Here is a 24,335-nt window from a genome sequence, read left to right as displayed (position 1 = left end):
CTCACTGCACAAATCTATGTTGACATTGGAAGCTAGAAAAATCCTATTAATTAAGTGTTGTTAATTTATTGAATTTATAAGGACTTATTATTATTTTTCAAAATGATGGACAAGAAAAACATGTCAAATGTAGGTGATGTAATGAAAATATATGGTCAAATGAAAGCAATGGTAACGTATAAGAGGGAACCAATAACGGTCTCTCTACATCTCATCCATCCAACATCACAATTCTCCTCTCCAAATGGGTTTTGTGTTATTTTCCACTCTCTTCCTTCTTTTCCCTCAAAATCTCTCAACCACACTCTCTTTCTTGCTCCATCCATGATGGAGTTAGGCCAAGACAATCTCATTAGCAATTCTGCACCTGATGGAACAGAGTCACAGTTTGGTGGTTCCTTTGTTTGTCATACAGTTAATCATATCAATTCTAGGGGATATTGGTTTGGTGATAACCCACTTGAATTTTCTGTCCCTCTCTTCATGATCCAGATTTTTCTCATGTTCATTTTCACACGCTTTAGTTGCCTTATTCTCAAGCCTTTTGGTCAACCCTCTTTTGTTTCTAACATTCTTGTAAGCTTTCAAGATTTTTATCTTTTTTATAATTGAGATTTTAATTTTGCAGTAGCGTCCTAATCGTTGATAATATAGAGAATCGTGGTTAAATGTGGTTGATATTGTCTCCATTGTAGTCTGTTACATTCGCGCAAACATCAAAAACCTTGATGTCGTGGCCCAAATAGTTGTCGCCAATTCGTTTTAAAAAAACAACCTTGATTTTCATGTTAAGATGCTATTTTGGTATTGGATTTTCATTATATGTATAGAATATTGTGTTAGTTTGGAAACTCATTATATAAATTTTGTGAGAGATTATTATGTCCATTGAAAATTTTCTATTTGATTTAATAGCTTAAAGTAGTATGGTAGAGTGTTCAAAAGGCCCTATAAACACAGAACTAGCAATACTATAGTGCACCACTCTTTTTTAGAGTTTTAGTGGCGAAACTCATACACTAAATGTGTGGAGGAGGAACAATGCGAATTTCAATTTGCGCCTTAATATATCAGATTTCTCTGGAGCTTTTATATTTGAGTTAGGCTTACGAGACGTCAGTGCACCACTTAGTTGATACTAAATTCATACAAATTAATAATGAATGGGCTGTTTTATTTGCTACTTTTTATTTTGTGGCTAGATATTTTGACTTTGTTGTTTTTGTTATGATCATTGGTAATTAGTATATAACCTGGCTGCATAACACTTACTTCTTTGTTGGTTTATGATATAATGAGAATGAATGACTAATGATATATAATGTTTTGATTTTCACTAGGGTGGTGTGACACTAGGTCCTTCAATTCTTGGACACAGCTCAGCATTTGCCAACAATTTTTTCCCAATAAAAGGAAGAAACGTTCTTGACACATTAGCATTTTTTGGTTTCATGTTATTCATTTTCTTACTTGGGGTAAAGATAGATCCAACCATCATTTTCAGATCAGGTAAAAAGACATTTGCCGTTGGAATTTTATGCTTCTTTATTCCTTACTCACTTGGCGGAATCGTTGCTTCAATCTTAAGTCACTTTGCATCATTGGATGAAGATATTTCCATGGTGCTTACTGCTGTGGTAGAAATTCAATGTGTCACAGCCTTTCCAGTAATTTCTTGCCTTCTTGCCGAACTCCAGATTCTCAATTCAGAAATCGGACGGTTGGCTTCGTCGGCTTCGCTAGTATGCGACGTATGCTTCAGTTTAGTATTGTCAATAAAGTATGCTGTTAAACTATCCTCCACAAAGTCAATAGGAGTAACAATTGGATCACTTTTTTCCACAACTCTTCTTATTTTGTTCATAGTGTTTGTTGTTCATCCAGCTGCATTATGGGCTATTCAACACACACCAGAGGGAAAACCTGTTCAAGAAATTTACATTTGTGTAACTCTTATAACAGTAATATTCTGTGGATTCATTGGTGAAGTCATTGGCATAGATGCAATCATTGTATCTTTTCTGGTAGGACTAGCTATACCTGATGGTCCTCCATTAGGAGCAGCATTGGTAGATAAACTTGAGTATTTTGTTTCAGTAGTGCTTTTACCTAACCTTTTTGTTATTGTTGGATTGAGGACAGATGTTTTTGCTATACAAAAGATGAAGAATGTGGGAATCATTGAGTTGATTATTTTCATTTCAATTTTTGGTAAAATTATAGGGGCTTTATTGCCTCTACTTTTCTCTAGGATGCCATTGAGAGATGCACTTTCTCTTGGTCTTATTATGAACTGCAAAGGCACTGTTGAATTGGCACTTTTGATCAACTTGAGATTGACAAATGTAAGTAACTTTACTTTATTTTCATTCATGTTACAAAATTGAGTTTATTTGAAAATGAGACTCATCTGAATTGCAGGTTATGAATGATGAATTGTTTGCAATTATGGTTCTTACATTAGTTCTTGTAACCGGCATTGTGTCACCTATTGTGAGAGCTCTATATGATCCTTCAAGGAGGTTTCTTGCTTACAAAAGGAGGACAATCTTGCATCACCAAAGTGATCAAGAATTCCGAATACTAGCTTGCATTCACAAACAAGATAATGTGTTAGCTATTTTGAACCTCCTCTCAGCTTCAAATCCGACAGAAACAACCCGCATCGACTTAGTTGTACTACAGCTTGTTAAGCTTGTAGGAAGAGCTTCTTCTGTTCTTGTTGCACATATACCGCGCGAAAAGCCTAGCGAAAAAATCTTCAACTCATTCAGCAAATTTGAAGATGCTTATAGAGGAAAAGTCACATTGCATTGCTATAAAGGTATCTCACCATATGCTACAATGCACAATGATGTATGCTACTTAGCACTTGAAAAAAGAACAACATTCATAATCATACCATTCCATAAACAATGGATAATTGGAGGCATGGCCGAGTCATCTTTCGCCTTCAAGCAACTCAATAAAAATGTTCTTGACAAAGCTCCTTGTTCGGTCGGTGTCCTAATCGACCGAGGCAATCAGAAGAAATTCTGGTGTGGCTATTTGAATGAATCAACATATCTAGTTGCCGTGTTTTTCTTTGGAGGCGCGGACGATAGAGAATCACTTGCATACGCGAAACGTATGTTGGATCAACCTAATGTAAATGTTACTCTCTTTCATTTTTCATCGTCCAAAAATATTGTTGGTGGAACTGATAGAAGCAAAAGGCTTGATACTCAAATATTAAGTGAGTTTAGACTAAGTGCTTTTCGGAATGATAGAGTTTCTTACAGAGAAGAGAATGTAATGAATGGAAGAGATGTTCTTTCAGTTATTGAATACATGGAGAGTTTTTATGACCTTGTCATGGTTGGTAGAAGGCATGAAGATTCACAGTTAATGTCTGAACTTAGAAAATGGAAGCATGGTGAATTGGGAACTGTAGGAGAGATTCTTGCATCTTTAAATATTGGAGCTAAAACATCAATTTTGGTTGTGCAACAACAAATTAGATTTTGGGGGTCACGTGATCCAGAGGAATCTACACACTTGAGAAGAGTAAATAATAGCAATGTTTAGGATTTTACATCAACAATCTTTATGTATAGACTTAGTATTTTTTTATATAGATCATGGTATTTTAAGAACTTCCAAATTTGCTTTATTCTCTTCTTTGTTTCCCTTTCTAGTTATGATTTAACCTATGAGGCATCTTGATGAGTGCTAAAACCCGCATGCCTTAAGAATCGAGGACATTGGAAATAGTTACGCCCTTCACTATTTGATCTCGGATTCGATCTCTAGCAAGGGCCTTCGAAAATTGTATATCACGAGAAATCAACCTTTTAAATAGATCTTAGTTGCCTTAAGAGATTTCTTTGTGGTTGCAATAATCAACGTTAATAATTAGTAGTATTATTATTGTTAGTATTTTGTTGAGTGGTGATCAAATCAACAACTTTGTTATCACTTCATTCACAAGCTACAAAATCAATTTTATATCTCATATTATCTTACAGGATTAGTTTTACAATATATAAAGTTAATAAATTAATCGTGAGCATTGGCTGATCCAATATATATAACTAATGGGGTCGCACAAGAAAATAAAAAATCATTTTGATAATACTATTATTTTTATTAATCCCTCATAAAATCTTCTAATTCTATAAATATTTTGTGTATCCAATTATTCTAAAGTTAGTTTTGTTTTTGCATGTGACAACTCAACATTGAAATATGTTTTATCATAAATTTTGTAAAGAATTGAATGTTCAATCATACGAAAGATGAAAGTAGTTAAATTATATATATATATATATATATATATATATATTTATTTATTGTTTAGTCATTATAATTATATATTTTGTAAAAGATAGTAATATTTTTATTTAGTCTAAATATATATAATTAACTCATATACTGTAAAATATCTGTTTGAAATCCATAAATAAATATATATAATTAATTCATATATCTATAAAATGTGTGTTTGAAATCCATAACAAAACTTTAAATCTACTTATTTATGCATTTGGCAACTGAGGTAGAGTTTAAGGAGTATGGTTTGAAGACTTTAAAACAAATGAGCATTTGCATTATGTTGTTACGACATTATTGTTATGTGGATAGTTTGTGGCTATAAGCCAACCTCTGACAAAAATATTATTGGTCAATGGTCATCCAAAACTATCCCACTTCATTACGTTATATCCAACGCATCAAAGATGTTGTTTAGAGACTTGTTACTTTTTTAGTATAAAATTTTTCTCGATAGAAACGACCGGTATATTTGTATATATAGAGAACATTTTAAAATGTCAATAAAAAATAAAAAATAAAAGAACAACACACCTCTGTACTTCAATTTTTTAAAATGAATACTCTATGTTATTTAGTTACCACATTCAAAGTTCACCGACTTACCAATTATTAATATATAAGAAGAAATATGACATTAATTACTTTCTTTTTAAATATATTGAAATGGATCTCACTTTTCAACTATATAATTTCTATCTATTAGAATCTTACTTAAAAACTTAGATTATAGTAAGTTCTATCTGAACGAATATAATGTTGAAAAATAACGCTTGGGGCGTTAGTTTAGAATGATTCAAATTATGAATACATTTGTTTAAATTTTTTTGTAAAAAATTTATTTTTTATCAAAATATATTTTTTTGTTATTTGAATTAGGTTTGATTCATTTTCTTTTTAAATTATTTTATTAAAAAAAAAATTTAATGTTCTTTTATTATATTAAAAGTTCAAAATTATACAGACTTCTCAATGATTAATATATAACGAGAAATTCGACAAAATACTACTTTTAATTTCTATTTATGATTAAAATAAACGTGACTTTTCAACTATATAATTTCTATTTATGAGAATTCTTACTTAAAAACTTGTTTTCGAGTCAAGTTTCATTTGAATGAAGATAATGTTAGTTGATGTTAGTTTAGAACGATACATAGTTTAAATACAGTTGTTTTAGATTCTTGTATGAAAAATTATTTTTTTATTATTTTAATAGTATTTGTTTAATATTTATAAAAAAAAATAAGTAACAAAATCTATTCCTTACATATTTTATCGGATACATTAACAACCTTATTTGATTTTGTAATGTCAAGAAATAAATAAAAGTAACAAAATCAATCAATGTTTTTTACTTAATGTTTATAGCAATTCCTATTTTTTGCCTTAATTTCCAATTTTATCGGATAACAATAAACTAAATTGCTAGTTTTGAACCATTAAGCTTGTGGGTTCCTCGTTCATCCATTATGAAAATTAGTGTTACAATTATATATCTCTCACACAAACATTCTTCATTGTTGTTATCTCAATTGTGACAATATTTTTGGTTATAACAATTTGGATGATTTAGTTTCATTGATTAAAAAAATTGAAATGGCAAAGAATATTGAAAGACTAGATGAATTGACTTCCTTTGGATTGATTTACGATGAGAAACTAGTATGTCAATACATTCATAGAGAGATAAACAGGGGTATATTTTATGGAGATAATCCTTTTGGTGCAACCACATCTATGCTAACAGTTCAGATTCTTCTGATGTTCATTTTAACTAGAATTACTCATTTCTTGTTAAGTCCTTGTCATCAAACTTACCTTGTTTCACAAATTGTGGTAAGTAATTAATTAATTAATTAATTAAGATCTACCATTTTAAATATATATATATAACTCTTGTATTAATAATGATTTTTTTCCTCTTAACAGGCTGGTATCATATTGGGTCCTGTATTGTTAGGTCGAAATATTCATAGTTTTGATATGTTATTTCCAGCAACAAGCATATTGACACTTTCAACATTTGCAGAATTTGGCATGATAATACATTTCTTTAAGATGGGAGTGGAAGTAAATACGAAACAATTGTTGATGATGGAAAAACGTGCAGTAGTAATTGGATTACTAGGCCACATAAGTTCTATCGTTTTTGGCATTATAGTTGTATTTGGTGTTGAAGCAATATTCACTCCTTTTGGAAGGGAAAGATATGGTATTTTCAATTTGGTAATTATTGGTTCATTAACCTCATTTCCTGCTATAAGTAACTTTCTAAGTGAGATGAACATTCTAAATTCAGAAATTGGACGCATGGCATTATCTACATCATTGGTTTGTGATGCATGCATGTGGCTATTTTATTTGATCATTGTGAATGGAGGGAAAGCCTTTATACAAAAAACAAATGAATTTCTTCCACAATTGGTTATATCAGTTTGTTATTTTATATTATTATTTTTTATGTTAAGACCATTGGTTATATGGATCTCCAACCGCAACCCAAAGGGAAAACCAATGACAGAAAGTCATTTTGTGTTAATCATTTGTGTACTTATGTTGGTTGGATACTCTGCACAAGTTACTGGACAACCTTCTTTTGTTGTTGCCTTTTGGTTTGGTTTGGTTTTGCCGGAAGGTCCTCCTTTAGGTTCAATTTTGGCAGAAAGACTTGATATTGTTGGTTCTACTTTCATTGTTCCAGCTTATTGTACTATTAGTGGGTTAAAGACATGTGTTCCTGATATAACAGGGTCACGTACAATAAGCATGACCCTTATTTTTTTGGCTGGGTATATAGGAAAGTTTGTAGGAACTTTACTACCTTCACTTCACTTTCAGATTGAATTTTGGGATTCTCTTGTTTTGTCTCTAATCATGTGTTGCAAAGGCCTCATGGATCTCTGTTTGATGAACGTATTATTGCACACTAAGGTACATTTATAATTCCTCCAAACAAAGGTTTAAGATCATCATAAATTATATTAAATCTGTTTATTTTTTATTAATAAAAATTTATATTAGACGATACACCACATGCAAAATTAGAGAGAATAATCAACCTTAATTTTCAGACATAAGATCCAAGTCAAGTCAGGTGTGAACGAAATGTTCAACCGCAAAATGTAAAAAATTTTACAATTTAAAAGGTTCATATTTTAATTATACTTAATTGTAATTTTCATTCTCCTATTTTCGCTGAATTGCAAAATTGGTCTATCTATTTTAAAATTTATCAATTTTGGTCATTCCCAGTAAATTTTTTACTAAAAAATGATGATTTGACATATTTTAAATGACGTGACATATAATCTCATAATGTAGAATCATTTAGATGCATTAATTATTTATATGTTATTAATTGAATTACAAAAATGAAAAGTTTCAGAAATTGAAATTGAATTTTTAAGAGGATTTTACTACAATTTCTTAGATATTAATCATTCAAAATCATTAAATCATATCACACATCGTTTAAAATATATCACATCACCATTTTTTTAGTTAACAAAATATAAGAAACAGGGGAAACAATTTCGCAAATAAGTGAAAAAATAAACTCATGTATACATGACATGTTTTTTGAGTTGGTTTTATGTTTTTAATCATTAACACATATATTAAATATGATACTAATTTCCATCTATTTATTGAATATATGTAAACAGGCAATAGGTGAACTTGCATTCACCATGATGCTATATACTATGGTGGCCATAACAGGGTTTTCAACACTAATTGTTTTCTACATATATGACCCTTCAAGGAGGTACAAAACCTATATAAGAAGATCAATTAAGGGCTCACAAAATGAATTTGATCTCAAAATACTTGTATGCATCCACAATGAAGAAAATGTCTATCCAATGATCAATCTTCTTCAAGCCTCAAATCCAACAAATACTACACCTCTCTCAATCTTTGTTCTTCATCTAATGGAACTTTCAGGCAGAGCAGCCTCAATCCTTAGAAAAAATGACTATACTAATAATAATGACAAATCTCATTCTTATAAAGAGATTTCAACTAGTGAACACATAAACAATGTGTTTAATCAATTTCTATTGCATAACCAAGGATGTGTCACATTGCAATGTTTTACAGCAATTGCACCATACACAAGTATGCATGATGATATATGTTACATGGCAATGGATACAAAATCAAACCTTGTAATTGTGCCATATCATAAGCAATGGTCCATGGATCAAAATTTCGAAGTGTCGAATGCTTCGATTAGGACATTGAATCAAAAAGCACTAAACAAATCTCCTTGCTCGGTCGGAATCTTAATCGATCGAAGCGAAAAGAATGGAAAGATTTCAGTTATAAATGAAAAAACAAATTGTGAAGTTGCAATGATTTTCTTAGGTGGTGCTGATGACCAAGAAGCATTAGCATATGGTATGCGTATAGCTGAACATTCAAAAGTAAGACTAACGGTAATTTGGGTAAGAATCAAAACACAACAACACAAAGATTGGAACATAAAAAATCCTTACATAGATTTGATGGAACGTGCAAAGTATACAGGTAACCTTGAAGGAAAAGTGTTTTTTAAGGAAGAGATTGTGGAAGATGGGGAAGGAACAGCACAAGTTATTCGTAGGTTGGAAGGACGTTTTAATTTTGTGATAGTTGGTAGGCATCATATAGTAAATTCTCCATGTACATTGGGCTTGACTGAATGGTGTGAACTTCCTGAGCTTGGCCCACTTGGAAATCTACTAGCTATGTCTGATTTTACATTTTCTGTATTGGTGGTGCAACAACAACCATTTAATAATGAATTTTGGTATGTTAGGTGAAAATATATTTATATATACAACAATTTTATTTATAGTCTTTCTGATTTAATTTTCATCATCCTATCCTATGTATAGACTATAGAGATATCTACTATAAAATTAGTATAAAAAAGAAACTAAAGTTTTTATTTCAAAAAATTCATTACTTCAAACTCTAATGTCACATTCAATAAAATAACATCTAAAAATAATTTATAAAGAACGATATTCATTTTCACCAAATAGACATCCATCTGTGTATAAACTTCTAAAATTGTGTTATTGTAAAACGAGATAAATTTTTTTTAAAGGAAAATGCTAACAAGGATTGCAAAGGCACTTGTTAAATAACTAAATATGGAAATTTTATATTAAAAATGAGTTGGAAGTTGAATTTTCAATTTTTGAATCCGTATTAAAATAAATGAGTCATTTGATTATTTTATATAATATTATTTTTACCAAATAATCTTTGTTATGTATTGGTGCACTATCAATGTCATAAAAAAAATAGAAGATAATGCATTGAAAATGATGCAGGTAGTATTAATTATAAATTGTAATCGGAAAAAAGTGCATATTGAAAATTGAAATTGTCAATTATTTTAAAATAATTCTTTTGTGAATTGATCAACTATTTTAAGACGAAAGGAGTAAAATATATGTCTCTAATACAAAATTTCTAACTTTAATTTTTCAAACAAATTCCCTAAACAGCTTTTAGCATGATTCCTTTATTAAAAAAGTTATATTTTTAAGGAGCTATCCTGAGATCACCTTAAATGACACTAACATATCCTCTAATTTTAAAAAAACATCCACCTCTCCTTTACTCACTAAAACAATTGTATATAATATTTATTTTTTGTCACTCTTTCAACTTTATTTGTCATTTGTTAAAAAAAAAATTACTAGAATTCACACTCTTGTTGTATTTCTAAAAACATAACCATACCTTTTAAATTTTAAGATATCGGATGTATAGCCGTACCTTTATAAATTAAAAATATAAATTTAATTATATAATATAGTAAATGATATAAATAAATGTAAGTGTGGTAAAAAATATTTGATGGAGACTTTTCAGTAAATATAAGAAATGTGAGTATTTTTTTAAAACTAGAATGGTATAAGTGTTATTTAAAATGACTTCAAATAAAATAAAATAAATGTAATTTTTTTTATATTTATATACGAACCGTCTGAACGAAGAAATCTTAAATAACATTTATTAAGTAATAATATTGACTTAATTAAGTTGATTTTTTAATTTTATGCCATAGATATAGATTTGTTGAGTAGACATATGTGCCTAACATGCATGTACCAATTAAATAAAAAAAATTATTGAACCATTAAGTTTCGACTTAATCATTGAAAAATGTGCTAAGATTCAAAATTAATTTTGGATATTGTAATTAATACTTCGAAAACACAACTATGTGGTAGTACTCTCAAATATTTCATTTTAACACAAGCTTCTTAATTATTCCATTCAATCACAGATAAAAACAAAAGTCAATATAGATTTTGTATTTTGATTTTTTTACTTATATCAGGCTGGATATAAATAAAATATATTTTGTATTTTGATTTTTTTAGTTGTGTTAGATTGGACACAAATAAAAACACAACAGTCTTTTTTATTTTTCATTCGCTCTCATATTACATTTGTTTTTATATATAAGACTCTAATAATTAAAACATGAGAATTAAAAAAAATTAATATGAATATTAAATTACAAAAATTAAAAAAATTAATATAAATATTAAATTTATTAATAATTAGTATTATTTTTACATATGTTTTATTCTGAATAAAGAATTAGTCAATGCTTTTATATAATAATATTCATTATTAATTGCAGAAAAGTATATTAATTAGAGATAGGTTAATAAATAAAAATTATCAAAATGTTCTTATATACAACGATAGTATTTATAATTATGTACTCTATAACAAAACAGAAAGAAGATGAGTATAATTAATTTGAATATGCTTGCAAGTTGCAACTTGATATTGGAAATCGCTTCATACAAATTTAGAAATGTCACCTTACTATAGCTTATTTTTCATAATTTTTTCCTTGTCTGCATCAAATAGATTATATGATTTGATAAAATTCAATTCACCCATGGCAATTCATACCACAAAAATAGAAACACAAGTATAGGAAAAGTAGGGTACAAAAAATTTATCCACAAAATAAAATATACCCCACGTACACTTATAAAACAAGAAAATGCCCTCTTTCTATACTTTAAAATAAAATTAATCAACCATTAAATTTGTTTATGGTTGTTCCTTTGAGCAATTAGTCTCATGAAATTCATGGCACTGATTGATCATTTATAAGACTATTACTAGTCTTCATTGATACTTTCTAAATGAGGTTGCCATATTTCAACACGACTTTTCCGACGTGATGATTTCTTCTCTTTATGTTGAAAGTGTGATGTTGATGAGTGAAAATAACTATTATCACCACTACCATTATTCTTGTCATCGCCATCACCATCACCCCTACCCTTGTTGCTTCTTTTCTTTGAAGACAACGATGCTTTCTTGGTGAGACGAGAGTCGCCGATGATTGATCCACCTCGTTTCTTCTCCGGAAAAGACGATAACGGGATCAAGAAGTATATGCTTCCTCTCTTAAGCTCGGTCTCCGGCGAAAGGATCAAAATCCGGCGAACGACGCCTTGAGAACTTGGTTTGCTTAGAACATGGTTAGGGTTGGCTTTGAGAATCTCTCCTGCCGTGATTGGACGTGTAATCTCTTCTACATAGCCATTCAAATGCACTATTCGGATCAAGTCTAGTGCCCCACAAGGAAGAACACAAGCCAAACAACACCTTAAGCTATTACCCATATTATTGGCTTCTATGCAAAAAATAAATAAAAAGATCAATAAGTGTTTTTGAGTCTTTGAGAATTAAATCTTTGAACCGGGGAAAAATGTGTGAGACGAGTTTAGTATATATAGCAACAACCGTACTCATAATGCAAATGGAAGATTGGATTTAATAATAATAATTGTGATGTTCTAAGTTAATAATTAAGGGACTATATTTGAATTGACAAAATTGCCCTTTGATTAATAGGGTGTTTTTGAATATATGTGGTTTGGAATTTTCACATGGTGGGGTGTGGTGGGGTTCCATGTTTTTGTAATTATATCTTGCAGATTGTGGGCTCCCCCTTGTGTTGTTTTAAGAAGGTGCTTAGTATATTGTTTTAGTTTCTAATTAAAATAAAATAGGCCAACACTTTCAAACAGAAGATATAGGGTATGACCAATTAATTTAGTTGAAATAAAAAATTATAGAAATTAGGATAATTTTAATTAATTTATTCGGTGTATAATTTAAATATATGGCTGGTAGCACAGCTATTTATATGTCTCATTCGATACTACTTTTAAACAAATTAAAAAGTATGATCCAAGTACAATTATTAGTACTTTTGGCCCTTCTCTTTTACAACATCAAAGTGATTAAGAAAATATCCATCTTCACTTTTATCTTGGTGCATCAAAACAGGCAAATCTGCCTCGTTTCAGCCGGTTTATCACACTTAGATGCATATTTGTTACCACTTTAATTGTTAATTCTATATGATTAATTAATGTAAAAATCGCGTAATAAATTGCATCTACCATGTGCACAGTTTGCCTTGCAAGAAATTAATACTTCGAATCTTTAATTAACTCCTAAATTTTACATTATTATTAGTATTACTCACTCTGTCCTACATTATAGTCACTCTATTAATTTTACACAAATTAAGAAGTAGTTAATATTTTATAGAGTTACTTTATAAAAATATATTTTATTAATGGTGTAAAAAAGATAAATTTAAAAAATTAAAATAATAAATAGTAAAAAATAAATACATAAATAATAATAATAATAATAATTTATTGATATGGTAACGCGGCATATAATATAAAATAAATATAGTTTTGCCAGAACAAATAAAATGTGAGAGAGGAATATGATATTTGTGTAGTGCCAACAAATACTGAAATTAAAAAACAGAAGAAACAAATAATCATTTCCCATAAACTGCATCGAAGATATTAATTTAGATCCAGAAGCAGCCAAGAGAAGTAGTGTGAAGTTTGAAAATATTGCATGACACCTGGTCAGAAACTCTGTTCACCGATAAACAAAAGAGACAAATAAAGAAAGGTAAGAATCAATTCAGGACAAAATTCGAAAAATAATAAATCCGCGTTTAAAGGTAACAATGTTTTACGGCCAGAATCTTTACATTTTATATTGGAATGGAAAGTACATATCTTCAAATACGTACGGTAGTTAGTGTGTCTAAATGTGTTATAGTAACTGTTAAGAATTTGCACTTATTTTCTTTTATGACAATAGGGATTTGCAGTTAATTCGTTATCCAACAAAATTACGAATCTGTAATTTTAAAATCGTTTTATTTTTGTTTAGATAGGATATTTAGTATTTTAGGAAGTTGGTTAGTCTTGTCAAGATTTGAAGTTTAAGATGTTAGATAATTGATTAAATTTGAAATATGCTTTATAAATATAATTTATGTACGATGTATTCTTTGTTACATGACATCTTTTAAATCATTCAATATATGGAATATTTTTAGGAATTTTTCTTTTATTAAACTTTAAGTTTATTATCAATATGAGACGTGTATTAGTATGGGTCAAACAAAACTAACAAAGATCAAATGATCTGATCCAATTCACTTTGGACACAAGATTTATTTCAATTGATCAATCAAAGATCAAAGGAGCGAGGATCAATGTTATTCGAAGTGATTAGTATTGACTACACATCAGTCAAAGGACTTTGAACTTGGAAGATAACAAACTAATAAATAAAATACCTTATCATGAAGAGCAAACTTTATCAAATAGAGTCCACTTCCAATGAATAACAATGTATACTAATATTAATGAAAAAATTGACAGTCTCTAGCCAAGTCAAACTACGATTACTCTATCCATAACGACATTTACTCAAATCAAGGGGCATTCCATCAGTTATTATCATGACTGAGTTACAACAACCCTTGAGTCAAGATCAAGCAAATCAATCAAAAAGTCTTGAGTACCGAACAACTTAGACTTAAAACTACTATAAATAGGGATTCACTCTCAAGTATACTAACTTAACCAATTATACTAAAACCTTGTTATCACCTGCTTACTTTGACAACGAGATGTATTTGCATGTATCACCCCTTTAGATTGGAGCATAAACGTACGAGAAGTTAGGAATCAACATCACCTAATCATCACTATGAGGTGGTCAATTATATGTTCTCAGACATGAACAATATGTATCTTCAACTCTAAGACCATGTGATTTCTAACATGATATTATAGTGATATTATTGCATCACAAATCACAACAATTTTGAAGATAAAGAATTTGCTTATGAATGCCCAAAGACAGCTTCAACGGAGAAGATGAATAATATTTTTCAAAATCTCTACAACAAAAAAACACTCACGTATAAGGTGGCAATAACTCTACCCACAAATTTTGTGATTTTAATTGTGCATCATTTTTTACTCCTTTATCCTATAAGTCAAGAATCAGATTCCTCGAATAACCATAATTTTAGTTTGAGAAATTGATTTTGACAATTACAATAGTAAAACTTAAGACGATGGTTGAATGAATCATCCTGATATCTATAATATTTTTCCATATTCAAATCTAGTATTTGATCATGGTGAAATAAATATGTTTATCTCAAAATTGTTCTACCACCTTTTTTTGCATTGTGTGTATTTGCAACATTTGCAATGATAGTTTATATTCTTTTCCTATCAACAAAACTATCACCAAGTCACTATGTTTTCCTTTTAGTTTGAAATGTTTCATGACCAATTAATATGAAATATCATTCTAAGGAATTTTTCTTTGTATCAAATTCAAACTTACTTTTAATATGAAATAGATATTCGATTTTATAAATTTGTGAGTTCTAACCTTCTAGTTTATTAAGAAGATTTGTCCTCCTCTTTATATGAAAATTTTATATTTTCATTCGTCGTTCAAACTTGTAACTAAATTTATTTTTTATCTTTCTCTTATAACTACAAATTTATTATTTATTTTTTCATTCATGGTATATTTTCATTCCTAAACTGATCATAATGACCAACATTAATTGAAGGTTTTTGGCTCCATAGCCTAGGAAATTATTCATCTTTATTATTATTCAGTCTTTCTCTAATGTTTTTCCTTTTTAGTTAAAATTATAATATGGACTAAGCTCGTATTATTAAAAGAAAATAAAAGTGAACCTGGCTACCATTAATTAGCTCATTTTTCCTATGTCCATGCTACCTTTCCTGTCTCATGCATATAATTGGATGGAATGGCGACTACTGCGATGTGATATTTCTATAACTTTAAAAAGAAAATCTTTTATGACAGATTTTTTTTTCTTCTCCTTTTATATAAAAGAATTTAGGTGATAATATGTACAACTCATCATTGATGAAACTAATAAGGTCCATACATATAAGTTATAACATAATAAATGAGTAACAACAAATAAATAGTGTCAAATATTATAATCGATGGATCAGGAAATTTTGACTAAAGCGTGTGAAAAATTGACAGCTCTTCAAATGTACATACATATGGAGTTATGGACTAAACGTTTATCCTTCACCCGTGAATTAAAAATTAAATTTGTTGTTAATTAGAATTCTTATATCGTAATATTTATTATTAAATGTTAAAAAAAATATAACATAATTATAAGTAGATAAATAAAACAATAATTAATACTGTTGAAAAATTAAAATACAAAAAAGGGCACGAAAAAATCTCAAAAGGCTTCTATAATTAAAGACGGGGTCGTATTAGATTCAAAAAGTATGGAATTTGTAATCAATAAAAAATGTATGTTTAAGTGATTTAAGTGATTTATATTAAGAAAAAAAGTTATTGAAATTTTTAATCAATAAAAAACTTTCGTCTTATGTCTAAGTGATTTATTATTACAACAATATACAGAATTATTTTTGTACTTAATCATTTTGTACAAATTAAAAAAATTGAAAAAAAATATTTGTAATTTTATTAAATTTTCTTTATTAATTAATCATTTATATATCTCAATTATCATAAATATGAAGTAGAAGAATATTATATTGAGAGTGATACATATATTAGTTGTATTAACTAATTAGATTCTACAATTCAAAATTGAAATTAATATTTCAATTAAAATAAAAAATAAATAAAATACTGTTTTTGAGATAATTATTTTTACAAATATGATTATTTTAGTAGAAGGAACATGTTTTTTTTTTTTTTTTTTGCTTAATCTATATACTCACTCGCTTAAAAAATGGGTCCCTCATAAATCTTTTCTATATATATATATATATATATATATATATATATATATATATATATTATATTGAATGTTTCTTTCATTGACATTTTACTAACAAGTTTTTACACACATGCGCACGGTGTCACCTATACTCTACACTTTCTTTTACAAAATCTATACTATATGTTATATATAACTACTAAGGAATATAATTGAGTACTTCTTTCATTGAAATTCTACTAACAAATTTTTACACACAAATAAGTCATGTGCCACCCTACAACTAAAGCTAATTTAATGTAAGTGAAATTTTAGGTAGTTGAATTTCTCTTAGTCAAAGTATAATCATATCAGTGAAGTTGTATGTGTGTTAGACGAACTTTTCTCAAGTCTATAAAGGTTCAATAGACTTATGAATAAGCCAATTTTTTTGGAATTGGATAGTTTGAGAGTTCCGTTCATATTCCACATTTTTAGAGACAATAATAATCAATACAAAAGCAAAATTTCAGGAAAAGGAACGTCCACGTATTGCCAACATAGTATGTCGAAAAAGATGAGTCAATCGTAGAACGCTACCAATTTTCATAAACGGTAAATTGAGAAAACAGAATGTGTAAAACAACTAATTAATGATAAGAATAAGGTTACTTTTGTACAAGTATATAATCAATGAAATAATTTCTTAATCCATATGCCAAAAATAAATTACTAGTACTTTTTGTTTCACAAAAATTGTTATGTTTTCTCACTTCAGACAAATTAAAAAAAAATTATAAATAAAAGGAAAAATGATAATTTTATTAAATTATCTTATAATTACATTGAATTTAAAATGACACTTTTTATAGACCCATATTTTATAAAAAAAATGGACCATTCATTCTGGATGTAAATCAATTTTACACTAAAAGTTATATAAACAATTGATTTTACTATTTCATTAAATAATTATAATCATTATCATAAAATAATTGTCTAATTGATAATTGTGGTTATTTGTCAGTGTAAAAAGTTTTAAATTTATAAATATCATTGATATTATTATTATTATTATTATTGTTATTATTATTATTATTATTATTATTATTATTATTATTATTATTATTATTATTATTATAGCTTACATTTTACCTTTGTTATTTCTGTTTCTCAATTTTCATTTTTAAATTAAAAATAATATTTATTAATCTCTTAAGATCTTAAGTTTGAAGCTTGTTCAAATAATATATATAATGAGAAAGAGAGACTCCACTAAAACTAGTATATTTGATTTTCCAACATAAATGTTCTTTTGGAGAAGCCAAATAAAATTATTAATGCCAAAATAAGCACTAGTGCTAATTTTCAAACAAAATTTAACCAAAAGAAACATTTGCATTTGATAAAAAAAATAAAAACATTTTTGCACAAAAAAACATATACATTTGGTAAATTCAGTCAACTTTATACAGTAACTGCAAATTTTGGCAGCTAGTGTAATTAAGATGTGCACAATATAGGACGAAGCTTCGTGGCTCTGAGGTTTGAGGCACCGGCCACAAAAGCTGAAAACCTTAATCAAATGCTTCTCATAAACAATAGTGGTAGTTAGAGGAACGCACGAGATGTAACATTTTTTACAATTAAATCCAACATAAAGAGAGAACCTTAATTGATTAATTTGAGGTACCAATCCATTATTGAACAACGTGAGCTTAGTCTGTCACTACACTAAAGCCAAGGTGGAAGCACATTATTTAATCAATTCAACTCACTTTCTATTTTTATCTTTCCGTAAAGTCTAAACAAATGTACAACCATTAATGTATAAATGATAGGTAATCATCATCTAATAGACTACGAATATTATAAGATCTTCCCAATTAATACTACCGTGGTACCTCCACATACTCATAATGTTCCTCTAATCTTGTTCTAAGCTGCATCAACTGCACACTATCTCGAGTGGCTCTAGTTTTTTGTTCTTATTATAAGTCAAGTGCGTGTTTTTTACTTGAGTTGTTAACATCTCGAGGAACTACCTCACGATTAAGTAGAGGTGCTTTGGTTCCATAATCTTGAGCAATATTTAACTTGGCCGTCTGAATTACTCAATTTTTTTAATAATTAAATATGTAATTCATTTTATATTTTGTTAAGATATTGTAAACATATAAATAATATAGTAGTAGTTTGAGGTGAGTAATTTGGTGCATTAGTTTTATAAGTGCTCCACTGTAGACTAATACTTCAAAATCATTGAAAATTTTAAGGAAGATTGATGATATTATTTATAAGTAATAGTTTATAATTCTCATCGCTTTTATGAATAAAAGTATGACATAATTTATGTTGATTTAATATGTAATAATATTTGTTTTTATTTTATTTTAATCAAACTAATACCATTTAAGTCATTATTTCAATCATAAAAATAAAAATAATCATTAATATTTAATTTTAAGAGACGACGTATGTGATCGTTGAAGTTTTAAACATATTTTAAAATTAATTTATGGTGGACTCTAATCTATATTAGAATATGTCGTAGTTTTGAAATATACTCTAAATTAAATGAGAAAAAAATAAAAATCTGAAATGCAATTTATGATAATTAATAGGGGAGAAAATATTCCACAAAAATTGTTGCTTTTGGTTTTTAAGATAATTTACTCTTGTTTAATTGTATACTCTAATTTATGTTATGAACATCACTTACAAATTATAATTTATTGTTTTTCACTTTATATTTATATGATTAAAATATATCAATAATTAAAACAATTCATTTGATAAAATAATTTTTTTTTAAATAATTTTTTAATTTATATGAAATGGTCTGATATGATATTAACATTGAAACCAAAAGTAATTAATATTAGTGTATTTTAATCTTAATAAGTAATTTTTATGTTTACTTAACTTTAAATATTGAATGATGAAATATTGTAAGAGGATTAATCGTTATACATTAATAATATAAACAACATTTACACTTACATCAAATTATTTACACTTACATCAAAATATTGTATGTTTATTTAATTTTGAGTAAATTTTTTTTCTCTCAAAAGAAATAATTTCTACATTAAAATAATATTAACAATATGAATGTTTGTCCATTCAAAAAAAGAACACCGTGGAAAGAGTTTTTAATAGTTATAGGTCAATTGTGATTAAGAGTCTTATATTAAATTAGAAATGTTGATGTTAAGCATTAGATAAATGAAATCGAGAGGACCCATATATCAAATTTTGTAAATTTTTTGGTGAATATAAATGTTGTCCAACCCATTTTTATAATTGTTTTTTGTCCAATGTGATGATGTCTCGAGCCCCTCATGACTCAATATCTAGTATCAGAGCTTTTAGTTTGGTCAAAGAAAATTGAATTCCTAGTATAATATATATGTGGTTGCAATATTATTTGATCTTCTACGTCGAAAAAGAAGAGTGATATTGTGAAAATATTATTTGGAAAGATTTTGGTCTAAAGACATGGTACTAATTAAGTGGTCTTTGTGACATATCTCTCCATGGTCAACTACGATAGTTTTTTTAACAATGATTCTCAGTGTAGATAATGAAAGTTGAAAATGCATCAATTGCAATCAAGATAAAGATTGTTGGATTTGGTTGAAATAAATAATTATGAAAAAAGTTTCACATTGCCTAGTATTGTTAAGGAGGATGAAGACCAATGTTATATATATAGGCTCTAGTTCTTTGTTACAAGATGTACATGTCATAATCTCTTTAAGTTTGTATATGATTCTTTAATTTTTTTTATACTCTTGTATTAAAGTGTTGTGAGATATAATTTAGATATTTACTTTTGAGAGTGTGGGTGTATTATGAGTCATGAGATATTTGAGGAAGAAGATTGCAAAAAAGAAGAAGTTGTTGGGTGGTTTTTGGGTTTGGAAAAGATGAAGTTTTTTGTTTAATTTCTGAATTGATGAAGTGGGTTGAATATCACTGACCATTTTAACTTATAATTTTAATTTTTAGCAAAAAATATACATATAGTCCTTTAAGTTTAACTCAATTCTCATTTAAATTATTTGTTACTTTTTCTCATATTAATTAATAATTTATATTTGTCACCTCAACATCGTTAGGACATATCACCATTAACAATCACTTGACCTTTTTTAATCGAGTTAAACAAAAATTCAAATAACTTAAATTAAAATTGAGTTAAACTTAAATAATCACAGTTGTCCTTTTACCTAAAAAAATATTATCAAAATTTCAGACTTAACTAAAACAACTCTTATTATTTATGTATGGTGTCATTTATTTGTGGTAACATTTATGTATGATTTTTATTTTTCTAAAGAACTCAGCAGAAAAACTCACATATTAAGTGTGGTAAAATAGTGTATTACAAGTTTAAATTTGCGACTAAGCAATGCAGTCATTTACCATGTCAAGTTCACCTCACGCACTTTAATATTTACTCCTCACACACTATATATAGTTGATTGTTTAGCTTATCCTATCGACATTAGTTGGGTGATTCACACATTAGTTGATTGTTTAGGAATGTGAAGCAAGGCTTGATTCACGGAAAAATTGAAGATCGTCGAATGGACCCTTCAATAGGCCATGACCCAATTCTATCCTATTATTATATTTTTGTAATTCGCTTTCATTTGTGGTTAAAATTACCTACTTTGCCAAGATCGTGTTGGTATATATATCTCGCCCTAATGTCCAAAAATCGAGTGTATATCATTCACAAATATTTTTTTATTAATTGGTAATTTAATTTGATATCTAAAATTTACAACACTTTTTATCATGTAGTCTATTGTAAACTGTTAGATTAAAAGAAATAAATTTTATTTTTTTTAATGTAATAATTTACAATTGACTGCGTTATAAAGTCGACTACACAAAATTCAAGTTTTTTTTATCGTAACTACCAAATCTATATAGTATATTTTTGAAGCACTGCTTCAAGTATTGGGACATTGAATAGGATCTTGGAGGATATAGAAAGATCAATTTTAAGCATTGGTGCTAACTGGCAAGACCAATAAATTGTATATTATTATGATATATATGTCCACGCACGAGTGGGTTAGTATCTAATCAAATCAAAATCTAATAATAAAACAAACTCTTGGTCATAGTGAAATTGGCAGATTGGCATTCGTGTATCAATGCATTGTGCATGAACCTGTTTAGTTGCTCACTGTCAAATTGAAGATACGGAATCAAATTGGTAATAATTAATTAAGAGATTCTTTTATTATTTCTACATATATATGTTCAAAATATATCTTCTATATCATGAAAAATGTGACCTAAAAGATGTGATGGAAGAATTCATAAATCAGTTTTATAAAGTGTTTAGGAGCCTCGAATTAATAAGTTCAACTCTGTATCAATGTTTGTTTAACTGTTAGCCGGTTAATTATTTAATACCAACTTAATTAAGAGACTTTCTCAAGGAAGCAATAGAGAAACATTGATGCAGAAAAATAGATTGGACAATTAGATAAAATTAATTTTTTTACTGAAAAATGTTACGATATTTCATTAAGTGCAATGGGTATTTTTCAATTTTGAAGGTTAGCCATATATGAAAGAGAAATTTCATGGGAATCACTCCTGAAAAACCCAATTCTGGCATTGTATTTAGAGTTGGTAGTTTCTTTTCTCAATCTCTATGAGCCAACACACATTTCAAAAGTATTTAAAAAACTACAATTTTTTGTATTCAAGAAATATACTTGAGGCTAAAGACAACTTTTTCATTTCGAAGCATACTTCTCAATACATTTGTAGTTTTTATATAAATATAAAAGAATAAAATTAACTCTCTTTTAAGAAAGTGGACCATCAACTAAGTGATTCATCATAGACCACCACTTAGAACCTTCGGAATGTGTTGTTTTATCAAAAGTTTATGATAAACCTTTTAGAGCCGTATAATATTTTCTTCTTTCTCTCTTCTCCCTTACCACAATTTCTGTGCAAACCCAGTAATGGTATTAGAATTAGGGTTCTCCAAAAAATCTGATCATGATACTAAAATTCAAAACCGGATTCAAATTAATCCATTTTAAATCTTTGGTTAAAATAATATGGTTATATTTCAGTTTATTTATCAACTGGTTGGATGCCCACTTATGTTTTATATTTATATTTGGTTTTTATCCACTTAACTCCCAAAAACTCTAAATCTCAAAAATTCCAAAACGATTCTGATTTTGTCATCACTCCACCGACCTGCCACCTTTCGGCAACATGTTCCGACAATTTAGTACAAATAATATTGATATATTACTAATTTTATTTAATCAAGTGTTTATTACTAACCAACCATACTGAATGATAACTAGTTAATTAATTAAGATATTTAATATTTATTAAGGAAGACTAAAATATGATAGACTAAATATTTTAAATATAATTTCTTAAATTACTGATTTTTAAAGGATGAATTTTTTTCAAAATGTTACATTAATATATTACGTTGGAAATGATATTGAGATTTAAATATTTCTCAAACTTAACTTAATTATAAATACTCAAGACAAAAATTAATATATTAAATTTATTAAATATTTTAAATTTATTAAATTTTGTGGTAGAGGTGTTCATCTCGGTCTTAGAAACAAACTTTCAAGTGTTTATATTTTCTACGGTTTTATTATGGTGCAGTAATTGTTAAATTTGATCAAATAAATTTTTCAAGTTTTTTGTATTTTCTACGGTTTTAGTAATAAGCAATTTATTGAACTAATATGAATCATAATCGGTGGTCTTAATGAAGTTAGTAATAAATCAATTTCAATCACAAGTTATTATAAGCAATTGAACATGTTCATTTTTAATCGCAAGAGAAAACAATTGTATGGTTGATGTATATTTTTTATAGAAATTTTATTTTATAAAAATAATTGATTTTTAAATATGAATAATCAACTTTTTTTAAATAACTGGTTTTTAAATTATGAATAAATGATTTTTTTAAAAATAAATATTAAAAAATAATCAAATTTTAAACTGTTTTGAAAAAAAAAATCAATTTTAAAATTGAATTTTTTGAAACCGGTTGCTTAACTAAAAGCCGGTTATTTAACCATAACCAAATTTACAATTGGTTTTAAATCAAATAATGAGTTTGGTTATCAATCTAAATTCATATATTGGTTTTAAAAGGTTTGTTTTTTAAAAAAATCAACCATGCACAACCTAATTAGAACTGTCCATTTCACAAGCCCACTAATTGTTGGCATTAATCTACATGTTGGAGGGGCAAACAATTTTATATTTTAAAAGGCTCTTAAAAAGAAAAACCTCTAAAATTTTGTGGGTTAAAGTGAGTCTATGAACCTACTTTTTAAAAAACAAAAATTAATATTTTTTTGGACAATAAATTGCAAATTAAACGGTGAAAATGGCAGATTTATATAGTTGTAGTTTGGGAATGTCTTTTTATGGAAACTAAAATATATTGTAACACATTAAAAGTATAAGGGATCCTCTAATTCTAAGGTATTAATTATACTCACATTTTGTCAATAAAATAATATATATATATACATCTATTGGTGTGCTTGTGGGCATGTTTCTTTTGTGCTCTTATCTAGCTTTGGTTGTGTATCTATTTTTGCTTATTTCTTTGCTATTTTGAGATTCTAGCATTATAATGCATGTAACTTGTTTAAAAAGCAAGTTTTAATTGTCAAGAAAATGTTGTGTTAATGCCTAAAAGTTATTGATTGGTTGGTAGCTCAATAAGACTAATTGCCAATTCGACTGGTAGTCAATTTCCTCCATCAAATTAAAGTCAACCAAGTAAAGTAAGGGCAGTTGACAGCTGATTTAGTCAAATGGTGCAAGTTGAAAGTTTTTGTATTTTGACTTTCGAGTATACTTATGG

The 24,335-nt window shown here is 27.8% G+C and overlaps 3 protein-coding genes across 3 annotated transcripts; 2 read left to right on the top strand and 1 right to left on the bottom strand.

Moving 5' to 3' along the window:
• Positions 1 to 200: 200 nt before the first annotated feature.
• LOC101506426 (cation/H(+) antiporter 15-like) lies at positions 201 to 3,669 on the top strand. Its single transcript, XM_012715842.3, has 3 exons — positions 201 to 576; positions 1,341 to 2,345; positions 2,422 to 3,669. The coding sequence occupies exons 1-3, from the start codon at positions 325 to 327 to the stop codon at positions 3,565 to 3,567; spliced, it is 2,403 nt and encodes an 800-aa protein (XP_012571296.1). The 5' UTR covers positions 201 to 324; the 3' UTR covers positions 3,568 to 3,669.
• Positions 3,670 to 5,910: 2,241 nt separating this feature from the next.
• Positions 5,911 to 9,119, top strand: LOC105852159 (cation/H(+) antiporter 14-like). Its single transcript, XM_012715848.3, has 3 exons — positions 5,911 to 6,150; positions 6,244 to 7,245; positions 7,980 to 9,119. The coding sequence occupies exons 1-3, from the start codon at positions 5,911 to 5,913 to the stop codon at positions 9,117 to 9,119; spliced, it is 2,382 nt and encodes a 793-aa protein (XP_012571302.1).
• A 1,964-nt stretch (positions 9,120 to 11,083) lies between these two features.
• LOC101491990 (uncharacterized) lies at positions 11,084 to 12,069 on the bottom strand. Its single transcript, XM_004500269.4, has one exon. It carries the CDS (start codon positions 11,970 to 11,972, stop codon positions 11,463 to 11,465), a length of 510 nt encoding a protein of 169 aa, XP_004500326.1. The 5' UTR covers positions 11,973 to 12,069; the 3' UTR covers positions 11,084 to 11,462.
• Positions 12,070 to 24,335: the final 12,266 nt, after the last annotated feature.

Source organism: Cicer arietinum, chromosome 5, assembly GCF_000331145.2.
Source record: "Cicer arietinum cultivar CDC Frontier isolate Library 1 chromosome 5, Cicar.CDCFrontier_v2.0, whole genome shotgun sequence".
NCBI lineage: Eukaryota > Viridiplantae > Streptophyta > Magnoliopsida > Fabales > Fabaceae > Cicer > Cicer arietinum.
Note: the sequence above shows the minus strand (reverse complement) of the source record. Positions and strands in the feature narration are given on the sequence as shown.